We start from the raw sequence: 19,178 nt of genomic DNA on the forward strand, positions 1-19,178 counted from the left end.
GTCTGCCACTTGATAATAATTTTAACAGGTAACTCTATATTCTATGATATAGCACTTGGTAAACAAACATATAATATATGAATATTTCAATGCAAATGGGTCACAAAATAGGTCACAATAGATGTTATTTTGTTCTACAATTGTTAACGATGTATTGTGGACGCATTAAATATTTATGTCCGTGTAATTATAATTCACTGCTATCGTAGGACAATGTAAATAAAACGAGCATTAATTTATACTAAGACTTTTTTAAATAGCGGACTGACACAGAATATAATTATATTTGTTATATAAGGAAGGATTTTTGATGAACCCTGTGATGGTTTTTTCGAGGTATTAGAAGCAAGTACAACACTTAGTAAAAGACACCCGATGTTCCTCATAGTTCATCCTTCAAGATACTCGTATAACAAAAAATCAGTAAACATTATTTATATTTGTTATCATTTATTAGATTTTGTTACGCTAATATTGTGAGAATGTTCGTGTGTCGCTTGTGAATGCAAATTTTTATTGAATAATGTAATTATGTGAACATCTCGTATGCTTACAAAGGTTGTAATTATAATCGTTTGTGTACGTAAGAAACCCTTAGTAATATAAAAACACTTATTAATATTAATTAGCATATGAATCAATGAAAAATAAATTAATAACTTTTTGGTAAAAATACACATACATCTTTGTAATTTATATATAAGTACGTTTAATAAAGAAAAGTAAAGAAATACGATACTTACCATTTTTATAAACAATAATTATTATAAATTATAAATATTTATACTGTGACAAAACATAATTATTTTCTGTCAATGTAACTTTTTATAAGCGACTCTACACAAAGTTCGGTACTTTTACATAATGACAATAAAGAATATATTTAGATCATTAGACATTCCAAAATAGACATACATATTTATTTATTAATTGTAATTTAAAATTCGTCCCTCATTCGATTTTAATTTCCGAAAGCAATACATCGTATTTGTTACAACATAATACTTACCAAAGACAAAGGATTTCTCATGTGAAGAATGTTTCTTGCTTACGCTTTATTGGTTTAGCCCACATACTAAAGTTTTGTAACTAGAAAATCTTACATGGCATATTATTATAAACATTATAAACTAAAAAAATAATATGATATATATATATATATTTTATTATTACTTCGTCTCTAGAAGTTTTATGAATTTTAGAAGTTGAAAGATCTTTTTCAAATTTAGTACAGCCATGTCAAAATTTATAATTTTTGGATCTACATTTTACTAAAAACGCCTACACTTATCTTTAGTTTTTATCAGGCTCTATAATATGTATCCTAAAATGTATGATTGAAAACCAAAGGTTTATTAATCACAAATATTTTTTAGAATTATTAGATATTAGAAGAACATTTGGGATATGTAACAAATAACAAAAAACGATACTAACGATTATACAAAAGAATATTCAAAGCATCGGATATGCTGCCAGAGTTTTCTTATCTTATATTACAAAATCACTTTCTAAATAAAGTTTATTTTGCTAAAATCGCTGAATCGCTTTTGTGTGTTTGGCTTTAAATGTTTATTAAGATTTAATTGAAATATGCGTTTTTGCCAATATTTTTGTTTCTTGCTTGTATGTAAATTGTATTTCTATGTTCTAATGTAATTGATGTTCTAGTAAAATTTGTAACGTCATATTTTCTTACGCATGTAAATTTTTTAGAACATAAATAAATAAACCAAATTAAACATGTTTAAGAAATGGGTCCTTGAATCGTTTCAGAACTCTTGTAAGTAATTAGATCCTTATATCATCCTGTATATGGACTTTAACACAAGGACGAACTACTTATATAATTATCGAGTTTAATGACTTTTACAGGTGTTGCCTCTTGTTTGTATTCGGAATCAAGTCGTCTGTCTGTGCAAACGTGAAAGCAGTGCTCAGTGTTAAGTTTGAAGGTGCATAGCTGGTAATGTAGCTTATTTATCTATGTATGTATGTCTATGTACAAAACTATTACTAATATAAAAAGTAAATGATCCTGGCTATGAGGGTAAAGGTATATTTTTTATAAGATTTTTTGGAATAATGTTTTCGTGCATTTATCATGTGAGAATTTCGTGTGATATGAATACGTATTAAATAATACTCATGGAAGTATATGAGCTTGAGTTTTATATGTCAAGATAGTAAACAATACCAAGGCAGTTTTTCTTTGGTAGTGGTATTTGTCGTATGAAAACACGTGATGTGATATTGTTGTCAATCAAACGTTATGTCGCTTTTTTTTAATATTTCTTGAAATATAATTTATTATTTAAGCACTATAGTTTCTTTCGTTAGAAATTATCTTTTTTGTAAATAATATTTAACATAAACAATTTATCAGACATTTGCCAGAAGTCTCTATTTTTGTATAAATTAATATTTTCATTCATCTTACAATATACGGGACATATTTGTTAATGTATTAAAGTAGTATTAATATAGTAAATATTTTCTTTAATGTTTAATTTTTTTTAATCTTATTAGTGCGGTTCAATACTCAGGAATACAAAATAATTCGTAATTTACCAAGATCTAGAATAACGTATTAACCAAGAAAGACGATTAATGGAACAAACACAGAAAAATATCTACATCTCGCTTGGTCACGTAACTTCGTTTATCTTTGGTCGTTTAAACAAAAAATTAATTAAAAATTTTGTTACATTGTGCGCCACCCGTAAATACTTGATATGGAAATTGATCCAGATTAAAAGAACGTTAATTAATATCACAACAGTAATGTACCTATTACTGTTGTGATATTAATACAAAATTTTTAATGAATTTTTTGTTTAAACTGCCAAAGATAAACGAAGTTGTTGTTGCCGTATTGTTTGATTTCTACCAAAACCTTTTCCATTGGGTCTGAGTTCACTTTGTCATTTGTCTAGAGAGACGATGGCATTTTGTATGTAAGCCCTGATTTCTGGCAAATGCCTACTACCTATGCGGGCGCATAACTAAATAAACCCGTTTGGGTTCTTCAAAATTGTTCGAATCATAAACATAACAAGAAGCATATATATCTATAGGTTGTTAAACAGTACATAACACAATAATAAACATTCTATATTTTATTATTAAACATAACATTAAGAAGAAGATTAAATTGAATTTGTTTTTAATATTTTCGTTAAAGCGAGTATTGATATAGGTACTTGTAATGTGATTCAAAGGGTTTGAGAATGTAAAATACGATTTCGTACCATTTAACCATAATGTAGTTATAGTCTATCTGTAGACAAAGGCCAACCATAAAGTTGATCGTAAAAAAATTCTTAAGCCCAGGTGTTAAACAAAGTTTGCAAGAACTTGCGAAATCAAACATACAATGTATTTGTGGCCAATAACTCACCTAAAAGTGAAGAATTTGTAATATTGTTAAACTAATATAATTAATAATATTATTAATAATAATATTAAACTAATAATATTGTAAAACATCCAAGAGGAAAGCAAATGCTCATGCCAATAATACAGTATTGGCAAGAGTTGTGATTGAAAGGTAACCTTTATTATTTTAGAATAATTTTCATAATTACAGCACAAAACCAAAATAAATAATTTCGAGACATAAATTTGAAACGGCTTTATGTCCTTTCTCAGGAGCTGATTTGCCAGTATTCATCGCCTTAATACTCTTATTTGTAAAAACATGATTTGAAAGTTAAATATTGTGGAGGATACAAGCTGTTTGTTTGAAAGTATGTGGCTGGCATGCTACAGTATTATTATTGAAAATGAAACCAGAACGATAATTGAAGGCTGCAGCGCAGATAGAAATGATAGAATATCCGTTATGGCACGGTTTTCACCGTGAAAATAAAATTGCATACGATATCTAAGATCAAATGTCGTATGTGAGGCAGTGTACCAACTGGCGCAAAACTTAAGAAAAAAATTCTACTTATGATTAAATTGTGTAAATGCACAAATAAATTAACATTTTAAAGTTCCCATCTCTTATGATATAGACATATTATATGGAGTAATGAACTTTATGTTATTTAAGTAGTTTGTGTGGAATATTGACCCAATAAGTAATTTATTATGGAAAATAATCAAAGCGTAATAAAACGATCCATACTTTCGAATTTATAGTATACCTACGCGTCGGATTTACTTGATTTTATGATAGTAGAGAATGTACTTGTACGGTTAATGTTAGTTATTTAGTTTGTTTAGAAAATTGGGAAATGAATGTTTCTTTAATACATACCTACTTATACTATTCTCACTCCAGTTCACGAGTTCCTAAATATACTAATGCATATAAAGTGTTACCTTAAATATACCTCTTTGCATTGAAAAGAAAAACGTTTTACTAAACTAATTACGTGTTCAGTTTTTTCATACAATTAACGTACAATGACAAGTTGCGGTTATGTTATCTTTATTAACAGTATCCATTAAAGTTTCCTTAGTTTCAGAAAACGGAAACGAAAACCGCTGTGTGAGTTCGAAAAGTGAGTTACAGAATCGCAAGGCAGTAGGTGTAATATTAGGCACTGTAGAAGATTCATAAATCATTTTTTGTATGGGTGTATCGTTTAAATAGAATTTGCGTAGTAAACTACACAAAGCGTATGGGAATACGATACGATTTTATTTTTTCGAAAATATTACATTTCAGTTTTGTGCTGTGTCATCTTCGTGTCGAGCTTTATTTCTAAAACTTCTACATTCAAATATTTATTATTATTCAGTTTTGGAATTTATGTTTAACATGTGTCTTGGTAATGTTTCTAAATAACAATCTTAATCAAAATTAAAATCTAAAGATTCACGCATTCTAATTATGTATTGTGATAATTAAGAATTGAGTTGATAAAATGAAAAATTTACAATAGTTATGTCCGGTTCCCACAAATCCATTAATGTATTCCTAAAATACCATTTTAAATTAAGTGTTGCCTCAAATGTAATTATTTAATATATACTTGCTAATTTAAACAGTAAACAGTGTTTAATGCCAATGATATCACAATTTCAAATGTTTGTGAGCAAACAAACGTGAACACATATTTTAAATTTTTGACTTAAGCAAATGATACAGCATACATAAGTCCAAGATTTTGTTACTGTGGCGTATTTTAAAAAAAACCTCTGGTTTAAACGTGTGTGTTGTGTTTTTTGACATGAGTAAGTCAAGTTATATTTAAAGAACTTTATTTCTCATTACAAAAAAATATATTTTATTTACATGAGAAACTTAATATGTATATACGAACGACATACACGTCGCCATCAGCCGTCCCAATTTAGTCTACTAGGCTCATTCTGATATTTATCTTTAATGCCCTTTTGAATTGGTTAAACGCGCTAATATTAGGAATGAATTTTAGACGGTAATTGATTAAATAATTGCACACCCTCATAGTTAATAGACTTCTTCAAACAATTTGTACGCGGGTTCGGCAAGATAAGAAAACGCTAGCTCGACGAGTATTGTGTGTAGTAGAGTTTGATTTTTTAAAATGCTTCTATGGAGAGAGTACCTAATTTTTTTTTAAATTAAGTATTTATTTTGATTTGTTGGTAGATTTTATAAGTATGTGTTAAAAAATTGAATCTAAATAGTGCTTTTATAAATTTGTTATGTTATGTTAGAAATTTAGTTTTTGCATGCTGTACCCCATATTTCAATTAGATATATGAAATGTGGCTTGACTAAACATATAAATTAAATGACGAACGTAAGTCAAGTTCATTACCAAATTATATGAAAACCCTTTAACCCTTACGTTTCCTTTTGAAAAGTACACATACAGTTAGGTAAACTGGCCGGCCGGCCATAAACGTAATAGTACTTTTAATGTAGTTCATCAGCCTCCTGTGCTAGACACACGCCGTCGACTTTTTGGGTCTAAGACATGTCGGTTTCCTCACGATGCTTTCCTTCACCGTTTGAGCGAATGTTTCATGCGCACATAGAAAGTCCATTGGTGCACAGCCGGGGATCGAATCTACGACCTCAGGAATCGCACGCTAAGCCACTAGGCCAACACTGCTCTGAATAGCACTTTTAGTTATGCCAAAGCTGCGTCATTTCTTAGGCAAGAATTTCATTTGTATGTCACATTAATTTGTTTTTTTAAGTTAAGAGGATCCTAAATTAATTATTTGAGCCACTTTGCATGTCGTAACTGTGTCGTTTTTTTCAATTTCAAATTTAATACTATGGTGATAATAATAGTTACAGAAAAGAATGCAATGACAATTAATGTCGCAACTGAAATAAGCATAAACTGCGGTATTATTTAATTAAAGCTAAAACTGGTCGGTAAACTAAACTTAATTATTATTTAAGTGTTTATTTAATTAAAATACAGTGTAAATAAATACACTGTAGTGTTACCGCTTAAAAAGAGAGTGATGGTAAGCACGTTTATCCAAAATAAAGTAGTAAAATATTTTTTATTTTACTACTAAGTATTGTAGTTTTGTATCTGTTATGAATTGTCATTAAAGTTCTAATTTTCTGCGCTGAGATGAATACTTCACGTAAATTAGAGTGAGTGAAATTAGATATTCAGAGACGAGATTAAGCTCTAAGTGTAATTGATTCTGACTTATATTATTTTGAAATCTAAGTGCGCGTTTAGTGACGTTCCTGAATCTTACCTTTAGGTTCGTTTGTGAACTGGGATCAAACGCAAATGCTGTTTCAAGTCTACGTTTTAACAATTATTCTTATTTTTAACTTTTAATTTCATTTAATTTGCTATAAACCTTTAGACAATACTTCATTACTTACACTGCTAACTTCTACTAATTTTTTTTTCTACTAAGTACATATTATTTCATTCCTTTTCTGTATTTTATTGCGACTGATGCGCAAACTAGCTGCTGTGGTCTCTGGCAGAATTACCAGCGCTGTGGAACAGTCTGCTTCTCAGCATAAGGCAGAGTCAGGGCCAATTACAGCCACAGCACACACGCGTAACACACGTGAAACGAACCGAAAGAGAAATGGGAAAAACATTTTTTAATATCTCTCATTACATTTTTTTCTTTGATTATTGTTATTATGTGTGTTTTAAATGCGTGTGTGTTTTTGTTAGTAATAAATGTTACGTCTAAGACTTTTAATTTATTTTTCTCTCGGGGTAAAATTCAGAGTCAACAGTTCAAACATGACCTTCAGTTTCATGGTAGTTAGGCTGGTCACTGTCAACGAAACCAAACACTATTTGTTTACATAAAATGAGAGTTGAATTGTAATATGGTGCTAATGACAAGAATATACACGCATTAACATCACTGCGACACGACTTACAAAACAACCTATGTACATAAGTTACAAATACGTAAAGGTCACCAAGTATAAGATATGTGTTCTCTTCACCTACCTAATGTTAAGACACTATTTGTACTACCTGTGTATAAAAGATTTTTTACGACAAGACACAGATCTATTTGTGATAATAATGACTTCAATCCTCTTTCGATCAGAATAGTGACAAAGAAATAACACGTTTTTTGGATTAAACCTGTTCTATTATAAAACTTAAAAAAATAAAAAATTGGACAACGCTGTATTATATTCTTTTACGTTCCGTAATATTTAAATCATTTGTTTTAATAAATTAGAGATAATTGGCTGAGGACTATACTCTTCTTTGAAAAAAAAAATATAATCAATTTATTTAAAATTATTTCTGTATAAAATTTTAAGTGTGCGTATATTTTGTAAAGATGCATGAATGTTTTAAGAAATAAATGAGGCTTTATTTTATTATTATATTTAAATATTTCATGATGATCAATTTACGTACTTTTTTATTGTCGCGCTAGCTGCCCCCGCGAACTTTCGCCTTAATCATTTTTTTACTAAGCCTGTATAATACTAGAAGTAATACAATTTTTTAGTTTTGTTTATATTTTTAAATTTTACTCTCCATAAAAACTATCAACTCACAGTTTCAAGGTTCAAAGTCGTACGCCTAACCACTGGGCCAACACTGCACTAAATCCCTTTATGCGAATTATTACCAGACTACGCGCATACTCTTCAAAAACAAGTTACTTTTCGGTGAAGAGAAAAAAGGTTACGTTGTATTAATTTCGATAAGGTTTATTATGTTGATATACCTCATCGAATTAATTGGCTCTTACATTTAATGAGATTTAAAGCGAAATAGCTGAACCTTTGTACTTCTTCTTGTAATATTTGGACTTTAAAGGGGCACACAGAGTAAATATACACCAGGTACTCATAGTAGCTATATTTTTTTAGTTGAAGGGTAAAGATTTCGAATACCAAGGGCAAGCGGATAGTGAGTAACATGATGATGTAAACAGTATACATTTGTATCGAAATGGCGGCTAAACATTCGCACAAATAACAATATTCGCAATTTCCGGTTCAATTGCTTCGTTAGGAAATTTCGTCCTTTACCTAGTTACTTAACTAAATGATGATTAAGTTATTTTTTTATTGTTAATGTTCATCATTAATTAATACGACAAAAACATAATTATGACATAGATTTTGACTTACTTTTTATGCGTCATACAGCTTAATTTTATTTATGATACCTACTTATGTGTGATGAACATGAATTTGTGTAATTGTTTATTATGTCATATAATGATTGATTACAAAACAACGTCTATTTCTAGATTTTCGTTAAATATTTTTAATAACGAATTGCTATGTATAATGTCTTGAGGTATTAAAATATTTTAGGACAACATTAAACTTATAATATAAAATTTATTATAATATATTAATTAATTTAACCATAGAAATATTGATTTCTATATAAAACTTAAATTGTAATATTCTAATTAATGAAGTTCTTTTAGTTTTGATATTAGTAAATTTCTCCCCGAGTTATGAATGTTTCCCCGAGTTTATTCCTTAACTTTAATCGTAATAAAATATATATCATAAAACCAAGGAATTCTTAGATGTTTAATTGAGACTTTTTGTATTTTTACAGTAGGAGAGGACAGCACGATGGGCACGCTCATCAATAATGTCACACAGTACTACACTTACGTGAACGATGAACTGGCAGGTATACTATATAGCTTCAATAATATTAAACTCTATTAATATTGTAAATAAAACGGATACATGTCAAAGGACAAAAGGTGAATGAACTGAATTTATGTTCTTTTAGTCGGCATGTTTGTTAGAGATGAGTATACTCAAATACTAGTTGCTTGCTTGCGACTTCGACTGGACATGTTCTATAAATGTACAAAAATTTATCAATAATACGCAAAAAAATAAATCATACTAACCTAAGAAATTCAATGACATTCTGTGTTGCCATCCGAAAGTTTTCAAATAATTCAATTATCTTCTTTCGTTAGCCAGACTCTATATGTGCTCACCTAGAATTTATTTTTGTGCAGCGAGAGTACAAACGCAGGACCAATAAGACCGAACTCTTAGCGAAAATCTTATAACTGCTCTATCCATTTTAGGTTACTAGATAAAGTGTTCTTTAACAAGTAATTTATATCGTTATATTAATAGTTATAGGAAATACCCATTGCTTACGTTAGAAATTCTCATCATCGGGTTTTGTTGTGCACGAATGCGTTTGCATACTATTAAAGCGAAGATTAACAAATACGAGGCCCAGACATGTTGATGTACAACAATAATTGTCCTATTATATCAATTTTTTTTATCTGCGGTTAACACAACTTACACAGTACGATTTCTTATCTTCTCGCAACTGTAACCACAGCGCGACCACATTGTATCTACAACTAACGGCAAAAATAAAAAAATAGAATAGGTGGCCTAAATTTAGTAATGTAGCGGCTTTCTCAATTACCATTGGAAAACTTTTCCTTTCAGATCCACGTACAAATCAATTCTGGTTGGTCAGAAACCCAATACCAATCATGACGATAATGTTCCTGTACCATAGGTTCGTCAAAGTATGGGGACCAGCGTATATGGCTAATCGAGAGCCATACAACTTGAAATGGCTTATTGTAGCGTATAATATTGTACAGATCGGTTTGTGTGCACATATGGCTTTTCAGGTAAGATAAATTCGCTGCAACGACCAACTTATGTTATATATATATAGTATAGAATTAAAACAAGATCTCTGTTGAACCGGGTACGAGGCTGTCGGAACAGCATCTTGAAGACTGTGGCAGATGACCTGTCTTCGCCCATCATGAGGCATTTTGTGCGTAGACTTGTCGGACGAGTGTATGCATAGACTTTTTCATGAGTTTTATGTTTGGCTTTTTAATAAATAAAATGATAAATAATGATGGATTATTTTATCTGACCCAATAAATAAATAATAATAATAACGGGACATAAATATTATAAAAATCCAGACTCCAGTGCGCTACAACCCTATAATTATATTGCATTTGTTTCTTTGATCCTTTTCTTTTTATGAACACAATTAGGTGAGCATATCCCGGCAGTGCGCTTTCTATGTGAACAATTAACAAAAGCTTGTACAATGGAGGGAAAATCGTGAGGGCATGTCTTAGACCCAAAAATAGACGATGTGTCTCCGGCCCAGACTATTAGTCTATATGTAAATAATAACGATAAAAAAACAGATACAACGTCTACCAAAGGCTTTTATAAGGCTATAGCAGCACTGGCCCACTGGATTATAACGAAAGCCTTTTCACAAATTTAAATAAAAGATTACATCTTCGTAAATGAACTTATTCGTCGAAATCATAACCCTACTTGTTATAAGAAGATTAGTAGAAGTTTAATTTGATTTTAGTGTATAACATGGTTATACTTACCGGGATACTACAGCCTCTGGTGCCAAAAGATCAATTACCATGACAACGAAGTTGAGAGACTCATCATCAGCCGAGTGTGGCTATATTACTTTATCAAAATTGTTGATTTACTTGACACTGTAAGTATATTGAATATCCTGATACTTTAACGTTGACAGTTTGATTGATAACATAATAACAAATAAGCCTTATTTAATTCTTGAATAGAAATACAACACACACACACATACAAAACTAACTTTTCAAGGACCTCATAAAGACTTCATCCTCCTCCGATCGGCTCAATCTCTCTCTCTCTATATTGAGCATTTTACTTACTAATACAGTAATGGATACGGGAATAACTTCCTTATCTTTTAACTGTTGTCCACTTGTAACGATCAATTAGGACATATGCAAAGAAAAGTACCTACGAGTATTAAAATTTAAATGCCAGAGAACAAAGTAGGCAAGTATCTTAAGTATCTACGAAAAAGAACCGTTTCCTGGATGAGATAATTTTCAGCGTCATCCATTGGCCTTGAAGTTTAAATTATAAACTGTAGTAATAATGTATACTTTTACAGGTATTTTTCATTCTACGTAAGAAATTCTCTCAAGTGTCATTCTTACATGTCTACCACCATCTTGGAATGTGCTTCCTTGGATATATTGGCACGAAATATGTACCAGGTGCGTTGTTACTAATTTAAGATTTTAAGCTTCCATCAAATAGATACTAAAATCGGGGTAAATGTAAAGTTTGTGCAGTTGATGTTGCCGGATTTGTAAAGTCGGAGAAAAAACGGTCGAACGAAAACGTTTCATACGAACGCTGCCTTAACGATGAGAGATATATGATTGAGTTCTACAGAAAAATTGTAGAACTTGATAAAAAAATTCAGCTTGTTGCTGTAAACAAAAGTATCCTTGGTGAAAAATCATAGACATTGTTTCATTGCCTGCAATGACTGAGGTTCCAAAACTTAACTAAAAATCAATCTGCAAAATATACACGACAATCTGCAAAATATATTATAGGCTAATTACCCAATTTGCGTTTAATCAACAAACCGTTACTACTTTTTATATGATATGTAAAAAGCTTTTATACTTTCAATTTACTAACGTAGATTATAAACTTAAATTACATATGGAAGTATAAGATCAAAAATAAATATTTTATTATTCTTTATAGCAAATAGGATCACGGCGTGACATGGGACACGGGTTTCAACCGACAAATAAATCATAGTTATGATTATTGAATGTGTATTTACAATACTCGCGAAATTTAAAGAAAACAATGTGTGTTGGTATTTTCAGGTGGTCACGGGATAATGCTAGGATTCATTAACTCGGCAGTCCACGCCGTGATGTACACGTACTACCTCATCTCGATCACCAAGCCCCAGTGGGTGCAGGGATGGTGGAAGAAGTATATTACTCAATTGCAAATCGTAAGTATTTTGTATATATGACAAAACAAGAGAAAACGTTTATATAATGTCTATTAAAACCTTAAATACAGCTGTTTTGATTGTCGTCGAGTATTATGACTAAAGTATAATTTAAACTCTCGAATACTTAATCATATGCTTTATGCCCCATGTTAGGGGCAAGGGGAAATTTCTCGTATAAAGTAAGTAGGTAGTAATGAATCGGTGGCGTTTAAACACGCCTTTTACTACTTACTAGGTGTACTTAGATATATGTGACATATTAATTACCTAATTTCACTAGTTGATACTGTATTTGGCTATGGTCATCAGAACCCGATGGTAGTGAAAAAACCATATAATTCTACCTCGTTCGATTAATCTTACCGCACATTTGAATCTCATTAGTTGGTCGCCATAATCTAATTACAATATTACGTGAATTGCATTACAAGCACAGTAACCATAAGAAGACGGCCCATAGACGCGTTTTAGACTCCCTGATACTTACTACATTTATGTATGACTGGTGATACTATGAATAATATATTTAAATTAAATAAACATTATGTCATTACAAACATTATATTAGCCTTAGGTTCTGTTTCACAATGTATGGAGAAAGTACCAAATAGCTATGCAACACATAAATTATTTGCAAGATAAATTGTGCTATTTGACATTCATCGGACTAATAGCTTATGATGGACTTTATGTGACGAATAGCGCTATCTGACTGTCGTGAAACGCAACAATAGTGTTTATCCTACCAATAAGTAATAAATAGCTAATTTGGAACTTATGTAGAACTTATCCGTAAATTGTGAAACAGACCCTTAAACTGACAATGTGTGTGAACATTAATTATCAATCATAAATTATCAGCTTTATACTAGTATAGTATTTAGTTGTTGATCCACCGGTACGTGGGTCAACCTACTAGCTGGTGCCTTCCAGCCAGTTTGCATATATTGTTAGGCTTCCTTCACTGCCCGATCTTAGCCCCAGTCAACGTAGACCGTAGACCTTATACCTCTTTGTCGGCCCTTAGGATTTTCCGAAAATCTTTAACTTTATAAAATATCTATATTAATAATAGTGGATTGTACTCATAAAATTGTCAGGCGTTTAAAAACAAGAATTGTTGGAATTATCGTTCTTAAAAGTTCTTAATACATTAAATTCATATTTTCATTCATTTGGCACGCGAAATACCCATTATTAGGTGAAAAAGTATATTTTACAATTAATTGAAGTCCGTTATTAACATTATCAACCATTTCAGTTGCAGTTCCTTCTACTGATCCTGCATTTCGGCCACATTATTTTCGAGCCTTCGTGCGGCTATCCCAAATGGGTTGCGTTCGTCTTTTTGCCCCACAACGTGTTCATATTGTTCCTCTTTTCGGATTTCTATATCAAGGAGTACATATTGAAAAAGAAAAAGGACAATAAGTAGTTATAAGTGTTATTTAAAATATTGTACTCATAGCTTTAATAAACTGGATTATTTATTAATCGTTTTTTTAATTGTTTCGTCTTTAATTTATATAACCTAGTTTTGCGTTCCAACCCCAGAAGTGCACAATGGATTGCCTGTTTACTTGCTCAGTACTTCCTCGTACGTTAAAGGACGCAAGGAGAACAGGACGTTATAAACGCAAAAATTAAAAACCTACAGAAGAAATAGAAGGTTGATCAACTACTTGTCTATAAAAAAAAAAAAAACGTGTGGCTGTCGGGGACTGGCGCGGTAAAGCTATTGCGTTTCATTTTTTATCAGCTTATTCAATTATAATTATGTACTTATTTTGTATTTATGCAGTATTTTTTTCTTTGATATTAATTCACTCTTACAGACTCAGACTAACACGCCTATATAGTCTGTCTCACTCTAACGCGTACCGGCTGCACCGGCCGTGCTTACGCTACGTCACCGATCTCGTCCGAAATATGTGAATGCGCAGTATGCGTTCTGTCCCACTTTAACGCACCTGCGCTACGTCACCGATCGGCGATCACGACAGACCGATGTGAGACGCAGTGTGCGTTCTGTCCCGCCCTAACGCGTATTATTGGCCGCACCTATATTACGTCATCGTGTGTTAGGTTTTTATTTTCGTTACGGAATTTCTTGATTCAGTCACCGCGCTCAAAGCCCACGATAAAATCTATGCAATAGCTTAAAAATGTCATAGAAATATAGGTGAAAGAGTGTCTATAGATCCTTAGTGATCCAGAAGCTTAGTTTGCAAAGTCATAGGTCGTTTGCAACCAAAAGGATGAAGCCATCATCCAAAAGGCTTACGTGCAGTAGTCACAGGTTCAATACCAAGGTCCAATACGCACAACAGACCAAATGGGCGTTAAAAACTGTTAATGTGTAGAGCTCCATCCGCAAACTACCTACCCATAATTTTACTACACAGATATAGTTCTTGCTCAATGTATATAATATGAATCTTATGAATTGATCTTTGGTAATAGTCGACGTAGGTAGAGGTCTGACCGCCGCGTGCGTCACAGTCACGTCGTACTCCGCTATAATAAATCATTAAAAATACAACAAACGAATATTCGCGAATTCGGAGTACAAAAAACTATAAAGTAGTGCTTATAGTATCAGTGCAAGTGATTGTGAAGGATTTATTAGACTAATTTCCGATATAAATCTAGTAAAACATACAAACATTTCAAAAGTGTAGCAAATGTTTAAAACTTGTAAATAGCATTAAAACGATTAAATAGTGCAATCCTGAAGAAAACTTTTAATAGTTCAAATATCGGATCGGTAATAAAGTGATAAATTGACTGTCTAAAAGAACAAAAATTCGTTATCGTTTTAAAGTGAAAGTGCCGTCAACAAGTGATTCATTATTCGAACAAAGAAGACAATGACTCATACCGGATCGATCTAACGAAACGGAGAATACGTACAGAGTATTCGCGAGTTACGACATGTGCACAGTTGCGCACTGAACAGAACGCTGCACGAAAAGTTTGAAACCAAGTTACCGTACGATCAAATCTCAGGGCGGCCATATTATTATTTCTTATGATTTTGATATTTTTTTTTTTTCTTCTCTGTTTGGTACCAACATTGCAATTACTATAGCTCCGCAAAATATTTTTACAGAAGGAAAGAAATAAAAAGTAAAAAACAAATTTGATAGACAATCTTCACATTAACATTACACCCTTATCAAAAACAAGTGTGACTGTGTGGCACTAAAACCCAATCATCGCGTTATCCTCTGGCTTTTCACAGAGGACTGTAGGAAAAAAATAAAATTGGCAAAACACATAGTTAATTGCGCTTTATTATACACAAAATTCGTCCGGCTGTCTAGACGTAAATACATAGTGTAACGAAGCTCCGTATTTCTACGAATAAACTGTGAATATACTGTGAACTCCGGTGTAAAAACATTTAAATTTCATACATATTGTGATAAACTATACTGCAACTAAAACATCCAAGTGCAAACTGTGTTATCAAGATAATTATTCAGTGGTTAAAAAGTGGAAAAAACTTTTGAGGTTACCTGCCAAACAAACCGAGTATAGACTATAGACACAATTTCAACAAAACTAAGGCGGGTCAGTACTACCAACATAATAGTCCTATTAAGCTGCGTTCACAATAATACGTTTCATTTCACGTAAGCGACAGCGGCAAAAATGGATAACCTTCAATCTTTTTTTGAACAAATGAAAATAGAAATGTCAAAACAAACCGATGACATTATGGAACGGATTAATGAAAAACTAGTTCCTTTTAGACTTGAAATGCAGGAATTAAAATCAGAAAATGAGAAATTAAAGGAAAAAATAAACAATCTTGAAAAATATAGAAGATACAACAACCTAATTTTATATGGAGTAAAAGAAACCGAAACATCGACTATCGACCTAATCGAAATAATCAAAAAGAAATTTGAACATGATTTAAACATTACTTTTGAAGATAGGGATGTGAACACGATCTATAGAATTGGCAAAAATAACACAAAAAACGGAAAAGAAAGGCCTATCCTCCTAACATTCGTGAACGCCTGGAAGAAAAACGAGATAGTGGTAAATAAAAAGAAATTGAAAAACTTGTATTTATCTGAAGACTACCCGAAAGAAATATTGGACATGAGAAAGAAACTACAACCAAAAGTGGAAGAGGAAAGGAAGAAGGGCAATTACGCATACATAAACTACGACAAGCTAATTATTAAACAGGGCAAACCAGGTAACGAAAAACGCAAAAGGGAAACATCAACCTCGCCTAACGCAATAGAGCACCCTCACAAACAACAACTGTCAACAAAAACAGCTTGGTTTAATGCATTCGACATAATGAGGAATAGAAGTAATTCCTTACCTTCTGCCAATGTGCCAACCGTTCAGAATCTATAGGATATTGCCATCAGCCACCGGAACAAAACATTAAACAGACGAGAACTAATAGATAAAAGAAACAAAACATTCCCCAATCCGACTTGTCATCGTGGGGAATCAGACTACAACCCTCCACCAAATAGAGAAATAGATCATGGTATGAAACAAACACTCAAAATCTGCAATTATAATGTAAAATCGCTAGGATCAATAGAACGATTCCTTGAATTGACTAATGCTCTAAAAAATATTAACTGGGACATTATAGGCCTTGCAGAAGTCCGAAAAATGGGATGTAAGATAGAAGAGCACAGCGACCTTATATTTTGCTATATTGGCGAAACTAAAGGACTATATGGAGTGGGATTCTTTATCAAGAAAATGTATAAAAATAACATCATCAACTTTATAGGAATCTCTGAAAGAGTAGCACTTCTACAAATGAAGTTTGATTGCTTCTCTTTTTCAATAATCCAAGCATATGCACCGACAGAGAGATCAACAGAAGAAGAAATTGAAAATTTTTACAAAGACATTGAATTTGCTCACACAAAGACAGAAGGGAAGGTCATTGTCATGGGAGATTTCAACGCGAAAATAGGATGTCCAAAAACAAACTACTATCCAGTAATGGGTAAATTTGGTTACGGAGTGCGGAATGATAGAGGGGAACGGCTCTTAATTTATGCTCATCAATACAAACTATCCATAATGAACTCATTTTTCAAAAAGAAAGCAAGCTCTAGATGGACATGGTTATCACCCGACCACAAAACTAAAAATGAAATAGATTTTATTATGATAACCCACAACAAACTTATAACTAATATTGAGGTACTTAACAAAGTTGAATTCTCTTCCGATCATAGATTAGTGAGAGCAACATTACTTTTGAGTAGTCCAGTAAAGAGCAGAAAAACCTATACAACACCAGCTAATATCCCCAAGACAGAAACAGAAATAAAGTGCTACATCGGAAATCTACAAAAACATACAGAAAATATAAAAACAGACAGCATTGATATCCAAACATACTACAATATCCTGGAAAAAGGCATAACAGAGAGCTTAAAATACAAAACCAATATGTATCCCCACCAACACAATATCTTCTCAAAAGACACAATGGAACTTTTAAAGAGTCCCGGACCAGACGGAATATGCAATGAGGCACTTAAAATAGGAGCACCCATTTTAACATATCATTTTACGCGATTGTTCAATAAGATACTAGATGAAGAAAAGGTACCAAAACAGTGGTGTACATCGGATATAATCCTTCTCTTCAAGAAAGGAAATCCCTTAGATATAGGGAATTACAGGCCCATAAGTCTGCTGGCAAGTATTTATAAACTATTTTCATCCATAATCTTAAAGAGAATATCTGACGATATTGATAAGCAGCAACCAAAAGAACAGGCAGGATTCAGATCAAGCTTCAGCACAATGGACCACATACAGACATTAGAACAAGTCATAGAAAAATACAGAGAATACAATAGACCTCTGTATGTGGCGTTCATTGACTATAGCAAAGCTTTTGATAGCATTAGTCACTGTGCAATCTGGAACGCTTTACAATATTCAAATATCAACCAGAAATACATCAATGTTTTGAAATATATCTATACAAAAAGCACGAGCAGAGTTAAATTAGAAACTAGAGGTGACGAAATAAACATAGAACGCGGAGTTAGACAAGGTGATCCTCTTTCCCCGAAGCTGTTTATAGCAGTCCTTGAAACTATCTTCCAAAAACTAGACTGGAAGAACAGCGGAGTGTACATAAACGGACAATACTTAAACAATCTGAGGTTCGCAGATGATATTGCTGTTATTGCTGAGACTGCAAAAGACTTAGACGAAATGATGAGATCACTGGACTGCGAAAGTTCCAAAATCGGCCTTGAAATGAATGTAAATAAAACGAAGATACTAACGAACAATCGGGAGCGCCAGATAGTGATAAAAGGTAATAATATAGAATACGTCAGGCAATACATATACTTGGGCAAACAAATTTCCTTCAAAACTTCAAATAACGAAGAAGAAGTGACAAGGAGAATCAACACAACTTGGAAGAAATTCTGGGCATTAAAAGAAATCTTAAAAGGCAATTACAGCTCACACATGAAAAGGACAATATTTGATACATGCCTGTTACCTTGCTTGCTGTATGGCTGCCAAACTTGGACCTTTACAAATAAAATAAAACAAAAAATTAAAAGTAACCAAACAGCAATGGAAAGGAGTATGCTGAAAATTAGGAGAATACACAAAATTAGGAGCGAAGAAATTCGTCAAAAAACCAAATTAACTGATGCTCTCAGGCACGCACTCTTACTCAAATGGAGATGGGCTGGACACATCTCACGATACCGAGACAGAAGATGGACCATTGAAACCACACGATGGAAAGGACCCATGGGGAAGAGAAATGTTGGTCGACAATTAAGACGGTGGGCTGATGATATAACACACGTCGCAGGAAACGACTGGATACAAATAGGCAGAGACAGGGAGTCATGGAAAAGGATGGAGGAGGCCTTTACCCAACAGGGATCCAAACCT

General features: G+C 32.3%; 1 protein-coding gene across 3 annotated transcripts; it reads left to right on the forward strand.

Moving 5' to 3' along the window:
* Positions 1–1,863: 1,863 nt before the first annotated feature.
* Positions 1,864–13,736, forward strand: LOC125054138 (elongation of very long chain fatty acids protein AAEL008004-like). Of its 3 annotated transcripts, none has more exons than XM_047655862.1 (7): positions 1,864–1,966; positions 8,994–9,071; positions 9,869–10,059; positions 10,779–10,919; positions 11,367–11,472; positions 12,106–12,239; positions 13,504–13,736. In XM_047655862.1, exons 2-7 carry the CDS (start codon positions 9,011–9,013, stop codon positions 13,675–13,677), a joined length of 807 nt encoding a protein of 268 aa, XP_047511818.1. In that variant the 5' UTR covers positions 1,864–1,966; positions 8,994–9,010; the 3' UTR covers positions 13,678–13,736. The 3 variants fall into 3 exon arrangements, with proteins under 3 accessions (XP_047511818.1, XP_047511820.1, XP_047511819.1); XM_047655864.1 differs by having other exon boundaries at positions 1,899–1,955; XM_047655863.1 differs by lacking the exon at positions 1,864–1,966 and adding an exon at positions 1,967–1,988.
* The last annotated feature ends 5,442 nt before the right edge of the window (positions 13,737–19,178 follow it).

Source organism: Pieris napi, chromosome 11 (assembly GCF_905475465.1).
Source record: "Pieris napi chromosome 11, ilPieNapi1.2, whole genome shotgun sequence".
Taxonomy (NCBI): domain Eukaryota; kingdom Metazoa; phylum Arthropoda; class Insecta; order Lepidoptera; family Pieridae; genus Pieris; species Pieris napi.

Bases quoted from the DNA above. Each gene is read 5' to 3' on its own strand.
- LOC125054138 (XM_047655862.1), top strand. From the start codon at position 9,011: ATGGGCACGCTCATCAATAATGTCACACAGTACTACACTTACGTGAAC. The intron at 11,473-12,105 runs GTGCGTTGTTAC...TGGTATTTTCAG, and splicing joins TGGCACGAAATATGTACCAG to GTGGTCACGGGATAATGCTA. The intron at 12,240-13,503 runs GTAAGTATTTTG...CAACCATTTCAG, and splicing joins ATATTACTCAATTGCAAATC to TTGCAGTTCCTTCTACTGAT.